At 31.1% G+C, this 16725-nt stretch overlaps 1 protein-coding gene across 2 annotated transcripts; it reads right to left on the bottom strand.

Moving 5' to 3' along the window:
• Positions 1-2187: 2187 nt before the first annotated feature.
• LOC119687903 (protein bowel) lies at positions 2188-13098 on the bottom strand. Of its 2 annotated transcripts, none has more exons than XM_038102449.1 (3): positions 12995-13098; positions 5555-6386; positions 2188-5442 (listed from the first exon to the last, which is right to left on the bottom strand). In XM_038102449.1, exons 2-3 carry the CDS (start codon positions 6340-6342, stop codon positions 3771-3773), a joined length of 2460 nt encoding a protein of 819 aa, XP_037958377.1. In that variant the 5' UTR covers positions 6343-6386; positions 12995-13098; the 3' UTR covers positions 2188-3770. The 2 variants fall into 2 exon arrangements, with proteins under 2 accessions (XP_037958377.1, XP_037958378.1); XM_038102450.1 differs by lacking the exon at positions 12995-13098 and adding an exon at positions 7580-8765.
• Between the last annotated feature and the right edge of the window lie 3627 nt (positions 13099-16725).

The following is a 16725-nucleotide window of genomic DNA, read 5'->3' as shown; positions in this document are numbered from 1 at the left end:
TCTTTCTTTATGGACCTAATCGGAAGGAATATTATTGGAGAAAAAACCAATTTTAAATTGCAGTATATTATTATTATTATGTTAGAGATCTATTGTGCAAGATACAATATATGTATAATAACGTTTTATTCTCTATTATGTAGAACTTTAATAAAAAATTTTGTTTTAAAGGTCTTTCACACTCTGTTTATCTTAAGACTATATCTATATATCTTTAACATATGTTTTTATTTTGAAAAAATCTATAAACTCTACTGAGTATTTTTTGTATGTCGATCTAAAACTTAGTTTTTGGTTTCGACTGTTTTCAGAAGAAATTCTAAACCCTATTTTGTAGGTAATGTGGTTCTCTAGTGTTAATGTTAACATCAAGGTACCAGAATTCTTGATTTTTGGAAATTATCCCATTCATTCTTATTGGGATATAATTGACACGCATTCTTAATTTTTCTGTACATATGTATATATTTAAACTCATAGCTATATCGTTTTCTTTGACACAGAAAAAATGCTTCCCTTCATTTTTACACAAAAGTGGCAATGGTTTGTATACCAACCGTATGTTTTCCTACCTTAGATGTTAACTTTTGATTTTCTGATTATATGACCCAGAGCAATATTAAGCAAAAGGCGTGACAAATTTTACCCCTGGTAGAGGTTTTTAAAAGTTATGAAGTTTACTGATGAAAGTTTTTAGATTTGTATTCACACATTTCACATTTCATAGTCCCCATCAAAAATAAAAATTCATAAATAAATATTTTATTATACTATCAATTTGATATTTATTTTAAGGTAGAATCAAATTTATTACTTTCATAGATTTTTTCGAAATATTTGATTTAAATATTTAGCCACAATATGTAATGGTCAAATTTAATTATTTTATTCAAAATTTAAATAGATAAAATTTTATTTTCCGTATTTATAGTAGTAATGTAGTTGGTCCATAGTTATAATCACTGACATATAACGCATATTTTCTATTAGGCTGACATAGTTTTTTATTTGCTATACACCTCTAAGAATACTGATAATATTATATAGGGGCATGTAACTATAAATAAAAAAATAATCCATTATTTAATTAAATTATAAAAATATTTTTGTATAAATTTGTTGGACGTTTGGTGTCTACCGTGATTGACTGTAAATTGGTTTCTTATTTACATTTTTTTGTAGACTTTCTAAATATATGTGATTGATATAGTATCCAAAATAACTTTAAAAACATATCAAAAAACTTTGCTCTCATGTTGGGTTACTAAATACTGATTTTGATAGTTTTTCGTTTTGAGACAAGTTCTGTCTTCTGTTTTTTGTCTATCTATGCCACTATATTCAAGTCATTAATCGAAAACACCAAGGTTCTTTCATTCATTTGTATCATCAAATTAATCACAAACACTAAGTGACATATGTTCAACAAAGAGTAATGTCAATCTACTTACGTCTTGTTACGTAGGGTCGATAGGAAGATAAGTGATTACTTTGCGATCACTTTTGTGTCAGAAAGAAAGGAACAAGACTTGTTTAAGTTTAAACGTCCCTAGTACTGACTTCTGTAGGAACAGTTCTAACCAGGTTTCAAATGAAAATGTAGAACACGTATTATGTAGTGATCTGCAAATAGATCTGGGAAGTGTTTTATTGTTCTTAACAGCAATTGAGAAAAATAGTTACAGCTAAGTAACTTAAGTTTATTATTGAAATCGACTGGTCTAAAAGGTGAAAGTGTGAAGATTTTACATATTTTTTTTCTAAATATTTTCACAAATATATAACTTTGTGTGATTTCCAATCAGTTTAGGACTACCCTTTAAAGATTTTAGATGCGCAGAGAAAATATAATAAATGCTGGGAACAGTTTTATGTAAAACAAAAGACAAAAATAGTTACCGGTAATTTAACAGAACTTTCTGAGGTTTATTATTAAAAATCAATTGGTCTAATAGATGTAAATGAGAAGGTTTTTTTTTATTTTTTCCTATAATAACTATCTTATGTTGAGCCTTTTCCGAGTTAGTTCATCTGGGCACTTTTACTCTATGATGGCTGAGGGGTTTCTGCAGAGTCCTACCCATCTCACTGACTAATTTGAGTATTCCTCATAATCTTCGTGATTATTCAATGATTGATCTAAGATCTGCGTACCGCCCCGTGCGATTAGTGATTACTCTGAGATTAGATAGTGCTAAGTAGGGCAGCCTGTCGGTTTTCGCATATAGCTTCCGAGCTCTGTCCCTTATGTATTTTTTGAACGGATCTATTCAGTTTTGCGTGATTCCACATTGTTTGAGGACTACCACTTTAAGATTGTCGTCAGCTGGTATCATCGAGCCGTTCAATCCACTGAATAAATGCGATTATATACTTCAATGTCGCAGTATAGTTTATACACTTCAATATAGCGGTATAATTTATATGCTTTAACGTCGTGATACAGTTTATATACTTCAATGTTACGGTATAGTTTATATACTTCAATGTCGCGGTATAATTTATACACTTCATCATTTCACTTTATTCGATACTGAACCATAGATCTGTCGAAGAATTTTTCTCTAAAGTTAGGAATATTACCAATCAATAAAAGCATTGAAACATTGAAATCTTCCGAATATGTTCAGAGAAATACTTCATTTTTCATTTTTATTCTTGGTCTTTGCATACTATAAAATTGGAAGACATTTAGAAACTTAAAAACTTAAATTGCATGAATGTATTGAAACCTAGGGAAGGTCTTAATCTAAAATATTTTATAACATACATACATATATAAATATATTTAATTATACTTAAATATCGATGAATATTTATGTTGATATATAGTTTGCCTTAATCAAATCATTTGATTTGTAATACTTATAAATTTCTTAAATAGTTTACTAGGCGTTTCCTAAGATCTTTATATTTTTAGTTTTTTATGAAGTGCAAAGCACGTTAAGTTATTGTATAAATACAATGATATTACTACAACTTAGGGCTATGAACTTAAATAAGAATATACTAATAATATATAATAGTAGCACAGTAAGAGTATGCATATTAACAAGAGAGGCATTACAAAGTAAAGTTTGGAGGTATTATATCTAAGATGCATTTAAGTAACATTGCATTTTATATAACTTAAAATATATATTGTACTTATATATATAACTTATAATAATTAACTATATATGTAGTTGTACGGCAAGTGCTGGATGCATATGTGTGTGTGATCAATATAAAACTAAATTGCCGCATTTTGGGCTTAGAGCGCTCGAGAAATCTATGAAATGAAGGTATTGCTTAACTGGGTCTCAGACATAAAGCTGCTACACACAATTGATATTCTTTTTATGTAGATTTCCTTAGTATGTGTAATCGGTCAGAATTTTGATAATCAATTATGGATAGCTAAACATAAAAGATTTTTGCTGACTCTCTGATTATAGTTTCTTTACCAGCAGTAAAAATCAATTAAGTAGATACGCACATGCAGACTGAATTATAGACAAAATTGTTAACTAACTGTAATATGTGTATATGTATTATGTTTAGTAAGTAATAGTACTTAGTACATATCAACTTACAAAGTAGTCATGTATTTGTATTATAAAATGTTCATTATACTCTTGGCAGTTAATATAACATACCAGTGATATCTATATGAATTGTTGAGGCTATACGAGTATTCCACGACTGAGTGGAAAAAGGCGTTTTAAAAAAATGTTAGCTTTTAATATGCAAGTAATTCAACATTTAGTAAAGCTAAGCTTTAATGAATATCAGCGTCTCATAATGTCTTCAATACTAAAGCCAGTACGTCGAGCCGGTTGATTTTGTTGTGATGAAGGTGTTGCTGAATTTGTGTCGTTTTTAGATGTTGACATTTTCTGAGTATTGGTTAATGAATTGGAATTGGATAAAAGAGGTATTGCTGTTGGTTTCACATCAGTTGTTTCTCTTGTTTCACTTTCTTCGGTTTCTTTTCTACTTTTCGTTGCGACAGATCTATCTCTACCTGCAAAAGTTAATGAAGGCGATGGAGTTGAAGATAGTGATGATGACGATGAGGACAATGTTGATACAGAAGCTCCAGTATTGATTGTCATAGCAGTTTTGCTAGGAATGCTATCTAAGGTTTCATGATTTGAAAATAATTCCCTTGATCCCTTTGAGGTCACTAACATATTGAAATGTTGAGTCTGTCCCTGAATTTGTTTTATTGTGGATTGTGCATGTGTGTGTCGCGCCATATTCAGTGCTACAACACTTATATTGTCGCTGTAGGACTTTTGATTAATATTTTGTACGTGTTCTAGGTCTATTATGCCCGATGAACGTTTTCGGAGTGGTATTGAGCCCAGAAAGCTGGGCATTACATCTAGAGGTGAATGCAGCGGTTGAGTGGGCATCGATGTTTTTGCAGTATTTAAAAAAGATGACTGCAGTTGTTGATGCTGTGGAGGTGATAACGTTTTTGATTTTATATCTGTACTTGGGAATAGAAGATGCTTAGAGTGAAGGTCTCTTCGTACGTGTAGCACCGGTATATATGGATTAGAGCCTGAATTTCTTGGTGGGATAACTAAATTTTCATCTGTTGTTTGAAATGCCCGCATAGCACTATAGCGACTACTAGGGCTAGAATTCATAAAAGCTGAAGCAATTGCATTTGTTATCTGACTACCACCATTACTTAATACCATTTCATGTTCATGACTACGTTGGTCACGTTCTAAATTAGGCCGCATTGTATATGTTTCACCACCCTCATGATGACAGTGTGTAACACCTTGTTTTTGAGGTTTCTTAATGAATAATTCTTCTTGAGCAGTATCAACGCACAATTCAGTTTCTTCTTCATCTTCGATTAAGTCCTCTGCTTCAACAATATTGTCGTCATTAATCAGTTCATCATCAGAATCATCGGAGTCTTCAACACCTTCAAAGTGTGCCTTACGTTTCATTGCCGTGCGTTTTTCATTTGCTGCACACTTCTCATTTTCGTTAAGGCTATTTTCTGTAGTTAAATTATTTAAGGAGGATGAAACATTAAGTACACGTTGTACTGGTGATTGCCTTGGAGAATCAACCTCAAGTAATGAGTCTTCTTCGTCACCACTTATGTTACGGCTATCGTCTTCTTCGCCTACGTCAACAAATTCTGAAGGACCATCAACTTCACCAACAGAATGTGTAAGGGCATGCCTACGCAGATCACAATTTCGACGAAAAACCTTCCCGCATGATGAGCACTCATATGGTTTATGATCGGTGTGCGTCAGCAAATGAGTTTTCAAATTAGAACGTTGATTAAAGCTGCGACTGCAAACTGGACATTTATGTGGTGATTCTTCCATGTGGAGTATTTTATGCACTGCTAATGTACGAGATTGACAGAATCCTTTTCCGCATTCCGTGCACTTAAAAGGTTTCTCCTTTGAATGTATATACCTAATGTGAAGCAGAAAATTAATAAAGTGATTATTAAAAGACATGGAATTATTTTGATGCATTTAATACTAATCAGTAATCAGTTATATAATACTCATATTTTACAACTTACCTATGATCACGTAGATGATCTTGTCGTCGAAAAGCTTTATTGCAAATATCACAAGCATAGGGTCTTTCGTCGGTATGCGTTCGCTCATGTATAAGTAAATTATACGACTTAGTGAACTGACGATTGCAAAATTTACATATGAATTGTTTTTTAGGGCGCGATGCACGGCCTGGAGCACGTAGTAAGCGCCGATCAAGTCCAGCATGCATATTAGGTGGTATACCAGGCGGAAATAGAGCAGCAGCAGCTGGTGATGGAAAAGCAAATGAGCCAGCAGCTGTAGGTGATGGGCCAGGGCCGCTAAGATACGGTGGAGGATACATAACAGTAGACGGAACACCTGGTGGAGGTGGTTGTGTTGGACGTGGCATTAATAAAGCAGCAGCAGCTTCTCTTAATGCCAATTCCTTTCTTTTATCAGCCATCATTGCAATTATTTCAAAATTTGAGCCTCGTTTACTATCTTTTCCCTCACAGCTAGCTGCTGTTGAGTCCAGCATGCTACTATATAGTGCAGCACCTTGTCCACGCATTGGATTTCTTGAAGGCATTACCGGAACAAATGCAGAAATTTCGCGATGATGATGAGCTGATTGAACATTACTTGATATAAGACCTGTGGCTAAATGATGTTGATATGCTAATTGCGCTTCGTACGGTACAACCGTAACAGCATTATTATCTCCACCACGACTGGCCGCAGTATGTGGTTCCGAAGATCCAGATGCAGACGGTAATGGTGGTGATTGCATAAATTGTTCCAACAGTGAAGTGCTTTCAGTAGGCATTATGACGCCTTCATAATTTCATTACGATGTAGTTTTCCAGATTTCTGAAAAAATATTATAATATATTCCAGATTATATGATTTTAAGTATTTTTTATACATAAAAATTAATATGAATCATATTTTATTATATGTAAATATAATTATTGTTATTATTAATTTGTAAATGTAAAAGAATTATAAATAAAAGAAATTTTATTATTTTTACTCTTTTAATTATTCTAAATTAATTTAAAGAAGAAGAAGAATTAGAAGAATTTCTATAATTATAATTTAATTATTTTTCTTCTTTTAAGAACATTTTTTAATTTTATTATATATTAAGTTAAAAATCGGGATTATTATATTTATGTGAATCAAACTGTACATACATATACGCGGTTTTGCGTTTGATTTGTGTACAGTTTTTCGATTTAATATTTAAGATCGTTAAAGAAAATTTTACCTTAATGTTTCACAGTGTATTTATTCAAAAATATGTACTTAAAAATATCTCAGAGCATGATATAAATACACCTACATTATAATTTACTAACATGCATCTGTAAAACGCGATGAAATGCAATTTCGAGTCTACTAGAGATGTATCTATAAAACTCGACGAAATATGACTTTGTCGTAGACGAGTGTATCCAGGAAGCAGACCAGTCCGCCCATGAAGTCATACAATAGTTCTGACAGGAAACTGTATACCCTTTTCTCTTCAAATTCAACTGAGACTAATCAATATAATAAATAATAATTATAACTTATAAAAAAAGCTCTAAAAGGAAAGGTATTTATTCAATTTATTAATAAGGTGGTAAGGGTGGCCGGTCACATAAACTATAAATACTGCTGATAAGTTCGACGAAATGAATGACAATTTTTTAAGTATTGTTAAAATAGTTTCACAATTTTTAATTTAACGAATGAAACTTCACGTACAAAGTTTATGCGAATCTAAGCAACACAAGTCAACAAAATTATTGAATTTAACTATCTATAGAGTGGCTCTATACAACTGCAACTTTTTATATCGAACAGAAAATTAAATTTTTTTAATCATTTCAAATAACCCAACATGAGGGTAAACTTTTGGTCAGAGTCTAAAATGAACCTGCAAAACCTTTATCCATTTACGCAGAAGGCATTTTTCACCCTTCAACACTGTGGTATGTGGAGTGCTGAACTTAGCTTATAAAATATGTCATGCTTTAAAGTAGACTGGGTCTGAATCTGATGATTTTGGAGCTTACTGAGGGTGAAACGTTGTCTCTTAACATTTTATTGGTTGGCACCTGTTTCGTATGATAGTAAATAATCGTGTTGAACTGTCGACTCTCTTTCACTGAAATATTTAGTTGCACATAGTTTTAGAGCACATTTCATAATTTTTTTGTATTGAATGTCCAAATTTTCATATGATCTCCTGTAAAGTAAATTCTAGTTGTTTTCAATACTTCCAGCTGAACAGTTATTGTTTCTCACCTGGTACAGATTTTGTTAAATTGTAGTCTTAAATTTACAAGTTACTTCTGCCGGCGAAATTGATTTATTTCGACCATCACTTTAACATTTTGTAATATAATCTTAAAACTTGCGACGATTTAATACATCAAAGATTTATTCACATTGAAGTGTTCGAGTGTCCTAGATAAGGTTATGTTGGAGTACCGCTTTGTGCCTTAAACCCACTTGAGCTCAAATAATGGTCTGTTGTGATGCCACGGATTAATGCTGTTCATATACGGCGCATGAACAACACCTAAAGGCACGACTTCCCATTCAAGGTTGAACCAATGTGACAGTCCCTAACTGTTTTGTCAAGCCGGTAAGAAAAAGGGGCCTAAAGATTTTGAATTTTCTGTTAAGCAATGTAGAGTTTCTTCCTCATCCGTAGAGTCACAACCACGACAAAAGTCATTATAGAATAGACCCAGTCTTATGTTATGGCTATCCTAACAATAGCCACATGTGGCTTTCCTTTTCTTCATGTTTGATTTCCATAACAGTGAAAATTTTTCCGAAAAAACTGAAAGCTGAATGCTTTGTAATTTATAAAAAATTCGCTCTCGTTAGACAAAACATAGATGCAATCTTTTCGTCAGTACAAAAGCTATAGCAATTCAATTAATCCACTCTGTAATGTTAAAAGTTAATGATTTCCGACTTTGCAAAAACAATAAAAAACGAAAAAAGACTTAGAAGAGAAAATAACAGGTCTTTGGTGGTGCACTTAAACGAAGCAGCCCGATCATCGTAGTTTTTTTTGTATCCTTAGGACAACCTTCCTTAACTTAAGAACGTTGTTAGATAAGAAATTAGAATAAGATAAGAAATTTTCAGGGTTTCATGCAGCTGTTATACATAGAAATTTAAGAGTAGGGAAAGAGCCTTAGATGATTGAGATGTAAATCTAATCCTTGAAAAGTTAATGGAAAGATTGATCTAAAATTAAGATTTTAAACTACTACATGCTACTATTTGCGAAAGAATACTAATAATGAAGGTACTTTAACCTTCATTATTAGGTATTTTTAGAATACCTCACTTTTATTAAGCAAGATAGACTTCAAAACTGTATCTAGTTTATAAGATACTTGTAAATAGACATATCTGTGCATTTCGGACACTGATGTTTATTGATTATGTTCAATTGATATCGAAAACGCTGAGTATATTCTTTGTGAACGCCCTGCTTTTAGCAGACAGTGGATTTATCATTTAAGTCCCATTATTATCCTATGATATCAAGTTTAAAGCTCAAAACTATGAAAAATTTTACAGTTCTATAAGTACAAATACTAATTTAAAATTTAAATTCTTTAACACATGGGATTAAAGATCACGGCTGTACACAATAGATTCATTCTGAGTGCCCTGTTTTTAACAGACAGTGATTTTACTCTTTGGTTGACGTTATTATCTTATGATATCAAGTTTAAAGCTCAAAACTATGGAAAATTTTATAGTTCTATAAGTACAAATATCAATTTAAAATTTATATTCCTCAACGTGCTGGCTTAAAGATCAAGGCTGTACACAAGAGATCCATTGTGAGTGCCCTGTTTTTGGCAGACAGAGGTTTAACCATTTAAGTGACGTTGTTACTCAGTTATATCAAGTTGAAAACTATTAACAGTGTTAAAATTTATTTAAATTTTAAAAACCAGACTGTTCACAATAGATCCATACTGGCCAAAGTGAGTCTTGGTCTATAAATATAATAAGGTATACAAAACTCACTTAGATTCAATCACAGTTGGACAAAAGTTCTTAAATACATTTTGTATTAAACGTATTCAATACTGAACGTATGGAATATTCCACGGAGAAAGTACGAGAAATATGCCTCTGGTAATTCCAATGTAGCGCTGAGCTCACCTGTTCCTATAGTAGTATACTCTTAAGACTGTGTTACGTACGCAAAAAGATGTATAACATTTATTAAAAAGTTGAATTATACGGAGTATATATGTACATATATACTTTATAATAATTAACCGCATAAGTGCTTGTGATGATGGTAACGTATAAAATTTGTACTTTCTTGTTCATTCTTTTTCAGACTGAACAAGGATGAAAAATAAAAAATCCAAACCAGCAGAAGCGCAGTGAAGAAAAAGCTCAACAGTGCCGTGCTTGTCCAGCGTTGAATAATGTACACACACTTGTTGGAAAAATTCATCAGATAAAAACGAACGCACAGGCACTGGCAGGCACACATACACACAAACACACACACGCAAATACATATGCTCCAAACATAAGCCCAAACACATACATAGAAGATTATATATATGCTTAGGTACAGACAGTGTAAAGACAGTAAAGGCAAAAAATTAAATAAACTGGATTAGACCCAACGTTCGTTCGTATGAAGTTAAAACTTCGAAGACGAACGCGAACGTGAACGCGAATATACTGAACTGCTGAAACGTTGAAACGCTGAGGTAAAATCAAATAAAAGACAAAAGTAAAGTAAAAATGTTCAGGCAAAAAGACAACAGAAAGTTGAAAAGCAAAGAAAACAAATATATTTGAAAAATAAACAAAAATAAGAGAGATATCAGCGTTTTAAAACAGCAGACCACAGCCGACTACAGCAGATCAGGCAAAACTTTTTGTACAATTTTAGATAAGAAGTCTTTCGTCTTTCTAGATTTCTACAGAATTGAATTGAACTGAACTGAACTGAACTGTGTGCACAACTACGAATATTTCATATTTAAACAATGAAATATTTCGAATAAATATATTCTTAGGTAAACAAATCCTTCATCTTATGGGATTTTTAAACAAATCTAAGTTTGAGTCTGAGTCTGAGTACAATTAGAAAGACGTTCATAATAAAAAAAATGTATAAGAATATAACTATACTGAAAAGATCAATTACGTTTGTTTTTTTAATGGTATGAAACAGTACATTACGATTTCTAATATTTACAAAGGAATTAGATTTTTGAACTAAATTTTATTTTATAAATAAATGTGTATAAGCAGTGATATTCACCTTATTCTATGTAAGTGAGTACAATCAATAATCTTGGAGAATGCATGAGTACCTCTGGTTTTTAGCAATTCTAGAATAATTCTGGATTTAATTTAAATTTAATTTATCTATAAACTGTGTTAGAAAGAACTACATATTTTTTTCAAATAAATTTATAGAATATAAATCTAAAATAACAACAATTAGCAATATTCGAGTATATACGTAATTATACTAATAAGCAAAGTAACTATCCTAGTTGTATAACTTTTAATAGAACCTTTAATATAGCAATCACTTCAGTTATATGCATATATGTACATATTTTTTAGGCATGTATGTAATGAAATAATTATATTTGAATATAGTTGCTATATGTATGTATGTATGAAGTAATCATGGCAGCAATCATAATAAGAAACAGAAGCTTGCGGCAATTCTGTTTTGTTGCAGTATTTATAAGCCAAAAACCGGATTAGTTCTTAAATTGCTGCTGTGTTGCCGATGCTGCTTCTTATCTGATTCATATTAACCAATAATTTGTACATAAAATGTGCATATGCGAAGAAAAAGCTGCAAATGTTTAAATTTCAAGAAACAAAAAAAAAGGCATTGGCAATATAAAAAAAATTGGCAATAAAGCATGGTACTCGCAAATGATCGGTACATTGTAACAGAACTGAAAAATATACATACGTATTCATACACACACATACACGCACACAAATTATATAAAAAAGGCTTAATGGATCTAAGCTGCAACAAAAGAAAAGCAGTGGCAGAATGGCACCAGCAGCAGCAGCAGCATCAGCAGAAATTTTGTGTGCAGTGGCAATGACAGTGGCAAATGCAGCTGTAGTGGTAGCTTCCAACTGCCATGACCACAACCCTACCTACATACACAGTAATGAATTTGTAAACAAACAAACAGCAGGCACACAGCACTACAGCACAACGGACAAAAGTCATACATCGTTTTTACAAGCGTTTTTTTTTACTCACACAACTAACGAAATTCTTGAAAGTTAAATTTCTTACTTAATATGCATGTGTGTTAGTAACATTCATATAGGTTTTAACATCTTTGCGTTGTATTGCTTTTTCAGTTTTGTTGACAAAAACAAAAAAAAAAAATAAATATTTTTAACGTTCCTTTTCACAAATAAAAAAAAAACATTAATTAGTGTAATTGTATTTAAATTTATTATTATATTATTCTTAAGTTTTTTTTTTCATTTTTATTATATTTTAAACGTGTGCCAATAACTATTTGCGCGCATTTTCTTAACAGAAATTTTTCACTTGAGATACTTGTTAAAAATTCTCACTTACGAAATTTTGTTTTAATTTTATGGTTTTATGGTTTCCAATTTGTTTTCACAAAATAAAATAAAATTTTTTCAAAATAATTATTTTTTACTTTTCACTAATTAATAAAACTAAGCAAGTAAATTGTGATTTAATTTATCTGTAGAAATAATTTTTCACTATTTCAACGTACACATATTCTTTTTTTAACACAAATAAACCAGTTCGCTTTAAAACATTCGGAACTTTTTTTAATAATGCTCCTGTCTTGTCTGAGAAAGAACAAGAGTACGAGTACAAGCAAAAGCACAAGTACTTTACTGACTTTTTTAACATGTTTAAATTTTATTCCTAAGCTGCTTTTCATGTACAAAAAAAAAAAGTTAGTCACTTGATCGAACGGGTAGACAGCCAGATAGGCAGACGAAGAGCTAAACGATAACACGTTAACAACAACAACAATATTTCAATACATTTTGCTTTGAAATAGGAGCGCTGAAGCCAATGCAGCTACCAAATCGCTCCTCAAGTAGTTTAATCTCTTCCCACACACGTTAAGAAAATATAAAATAAAAAAACAAAAAAAAAACACTTGGAATTTCAGACGATAGGGTATATGACAATGCTTGTTAGACGAAAGGGGTTATATTAACCTATACTTCAAGCAATAATGCGATATAACCAGTTTTTAACAATGCATATTGAGTAAATATTCATATACAAACAAACAAACGCAAACAAATAAACACAATATGAAACACAACTATACAAACGCGGTACTTAGCAACTATTTCGACTGGTGTATATGTACACATAGTCACTAACAAAATTGTAAAACAAATACAAATACAATTGAAACTTCGTTACGTACTTTATTATGGTAGTGTTAGTAAATTTTTTAAAATGCGCGACGTCCGCTTATTCCGTTCTTTGGTTAGTTGCAGGTGCGAATGGTACGATCAACTGTTTGATACTAATTCCTAAGTATAGCTCCGTTGGGGGCATTGGGCATGTGCTATCGGTTTTGTTCGTGTCGTGCGATTTTTGCTCACTGAAATACCTGTATTGAGCGCATAACCCAACATACAAAGAGAGAAAGAGCACTGTTTACCTGTTGCCAGTTCTCACACTGGCAACAGGCAACAAGAAAACAAAAACAAAAAACCAAAAACAAATTTAACAATATTTTAGCCAAAGACTTAGATTTTAACTGAAATAAGTTCATATACGTCAAGAGCAATGCGCACACGAGCATTTGTTGGACTACGTACGAATGTGTGTGGCACTCATCCGTAAACTAGAAATAGACGTGTTGGACCGTCCGTGGTACTAGACGTATTGTTTGTACTTCGAATTGGTTGTGTACTTATAACTTGAATTCCGTAGCAGCAAGTAACTAATCAGTAGTTTAAGCAAAGAATTCATTATATTTTATTATTTAACTCAATCATTAGTTTTATATTAAACTCCAATTTTGCTCATTTAAACATCGTTCTTCTTCTATGAAAATATATGGTATATGAAATTAATTTTTATTTATATATCATATTTAATATTTCCATTTTGTTTAAAAATTTATTAATTTTATATTTAATATTTTATTTAATTAATTGAAGGTAGCAGTAATTGATAAAACATCAAGTGCTTTAATGGATGAATCATTTTATAGGGCAGGACATATTCACATCTCCAGAAAGCGTTTACGTTGCAGAAAATAATAACAATAGCGGAGAGATCACGACTAACGTTTATAAAGCGAATAAAACCACTTCAAAGAAGAAGAGAAAAAAAATGTTTGGCGAAATGAAAAGATTATCGCAGAATCATTAGAACTCAAAAAGATTTTGTGAAGCCTAGCAGACTATATAGCGATATAAATAAGTTTAGATAAAGAAGAAGAAAATTCTTTTGTAAAAATTTGTTTAAGTGAATAGAGACAAACTAACAGATTAGAAACAAAATAATAACATGAAGAAAAAGAATCCTTAAATTCAATTACTAACTTTTTAAACGACCGAAATAACGTTTAAGAAACAAATCGAAGAATTTATAAGAGGAAAAAAATGTTCAATGAAAAAAAGCTGGCGAAAAAATTATCGAGACGGGAAGATTTTTAATATATGTATATTTTCATATAATGACCTCTATAACCGAGAACTCAAGTGAACAGTTACACCACATAAAATTTTTAAGCTAATATATTATTTTATATTATATACGTATATTATGCATGAACAGTTTATTGCACAAAGGAACCTAAGTCACGTCTTTGAAGGTTTTGTATTAGAAATAAAAATATTCACTAATGGGGTAGGCTCAACTTTCTGTGCAGGAAGCATCAATTTGCAAGGGCACTTGTCTTAATGTCTTTAATACCATAAAAATTCCACAGAATCTAATTATATATTTTCCAAAAATATTGTAGGGCGAATTATAGATACTTTTCTGTATTTATTTATTGTATATGTCATATTTAGTGTAGAGCATATTTAGTCAAAAATCTGTTGTCATTTTTTAAATGCAAAAAAGAATTTTCCTTATTATACTATTATTCATTATCATTATCATATTATTAAGACTCTTACTTGTTGCATATATATATATATATTGCAGTGTATATCCTTTCTTTAAAAAGACACATATTAATTGTGTTTTAAAACTATGTTTAACTATCTTCTACAACTTCCATACATTGCTTTCTTACTTAAAAAACGTTACTTTGCATAAATTTTTGAAAAAGAGCTTTGTCATAAGTATTAACCCTTTCGAATCTCACGTTAATCCATTGATGGTTAACAAGCTTTGTTGTTCAAAAAATGACTTTATATAGGTGGAACATATTACGATGTCCATATAAATGTCTGACAAAATGTTGTATTTTTAAAAAAAATTTGCCAAAACTTGCTTTGCATTTAAGAAATTTTCACTAGTCATAGCCAAGACAGAAGTGACAAGACAGAAGTGACTCGTGGTAGAGCTAACCGGCCACTGCCTAGGGGACACACATCACAGTTGGGTTTTTCTTATAGAAATGTATAAGCTGCAAGAAAAAAGAAGGAAAACGAAAACAACTAAACATTTTTTTTGAAAATGTCATACCTGGAGGGATTGAGATATTCCACTGCAGAAATCTATGAACCTATTACCTTGATGTAAATCTTTTAAAAATACTTTCCCTTATCAACCGCGTAAGTTATTTTTAAAACAAAGGTTTTCACGATCAAGTTTGTTGTACAGAATTGACACTTATGTGCTACTTGGACAGAAGAGGAAGCTCTGCTGCCTCTAAGACTAACCAATCAGGATTTTCTTTCTCTATACCTTTTATATGCTTCCATGCTTCTATGTTTCCTTTTTATACCCTCTCAGTTAATGTCTAAATTACACATCCATATCCTATATTTTATGCTTGTGGAAGTACTTTGTTTTTGACATTGGGGTCCTTAGTACCTTCTAAATGGTGCAGACAATCAGCGAAAGAGTTTTTCTGTTACTTTAACAACGGTTCATAGTATGTATTCTTATCAACTCGTAAGGTTAAAATATATGAAATGGATTGAACAAACTATGAATAATCGCCGATTTTGTTATATATTTAATCATCCTTCGTTCATCCGTTATTTTTTCATAATAAAGAAATTTATTTTCAATCCAGCTGTACCATTTATTTTAGACAATTAAGTGGGTTATCTGCTTATTTATTTACAGCAATTAGGAATGGTTCTACAAATTTGACTTAAATTACATTGTTTAAAGTCTAGCCGAAGGAAGTGTAGAACATTAATTAGTGAATTGACAGGTCACTGTCTGCTCGCATCCCATGCACACAAACTAAACAAACTATACGAGCAGTAATTTAAAAAAATTATCAAAAACATAAGAACAAACAAGACAATACTGCAAATATCACAAGCCCATTTTTGTGGATTTCTGACTAAATTATTATAAATCCAATTGTATTAAAATCACAACAAAGCAAATTAAATTTGATATATTTAAAGATATATAAGTGTCAACCAAATGAGAATTACAAATCTATTTCCCGTTATATTGCATATATTATAGTAAAATAAATGTAAATTATGCTAAACATGCTAAGCTGCTAAACATGTAAATATTGATAGTATAATCTTATGTGTTAATTAAACAATACACATAAATATGGTAGAAGACACGATCTAATATCCATAGATTATGTAGTTAATTTTATTATTATGATATCACGATTTTTCGATTATTACTTTGTCAAGGAAGTGAAAGATATTGATCATTATTTTGCAATTAAAACATATTTGAAACTAATTTTAAAAAATAGACCGGTATATATTTTATCGCCTTGAGTAATGTACAATGAGTACATTTTCTCTTAAAGTTAAGATAACGTCTTCATTTTAACATTTTACAGTAAAACCATAATTCACGCAATTAAAAGGGCTTTGCTTTGTCTTTCACATTTTCAGATGCATTGCTAGTGTCATTATCAAACTTTCCACAAAAAAATAAAAAAATTATAACTGTAAAAATTAAACTTATCAACTTTATTCTATTATCAAGCTTTATTAGAGCTTATCAAGTTCTATTCTTCCCTATAATAATATTGTC

This window comes from Teleopsis dalmanni, chromosome X (genome assembly GCF_002237135.1).
Source record: "Teleopsis dalmanni isolate 2A chromosome X, ASM223713v2, whole genome shotgun sequence".
In the NCBI taxonomy this organism is placed as follows: Eukaryota; Metazoa; Arthropoda; class Insecta; order Diptera; family Diopsidae; genus Teleopsis; species Teleopsis dalmanni.
This window is presented reverse-complemented; position numbering and strand designations above follow the sequence as displayed.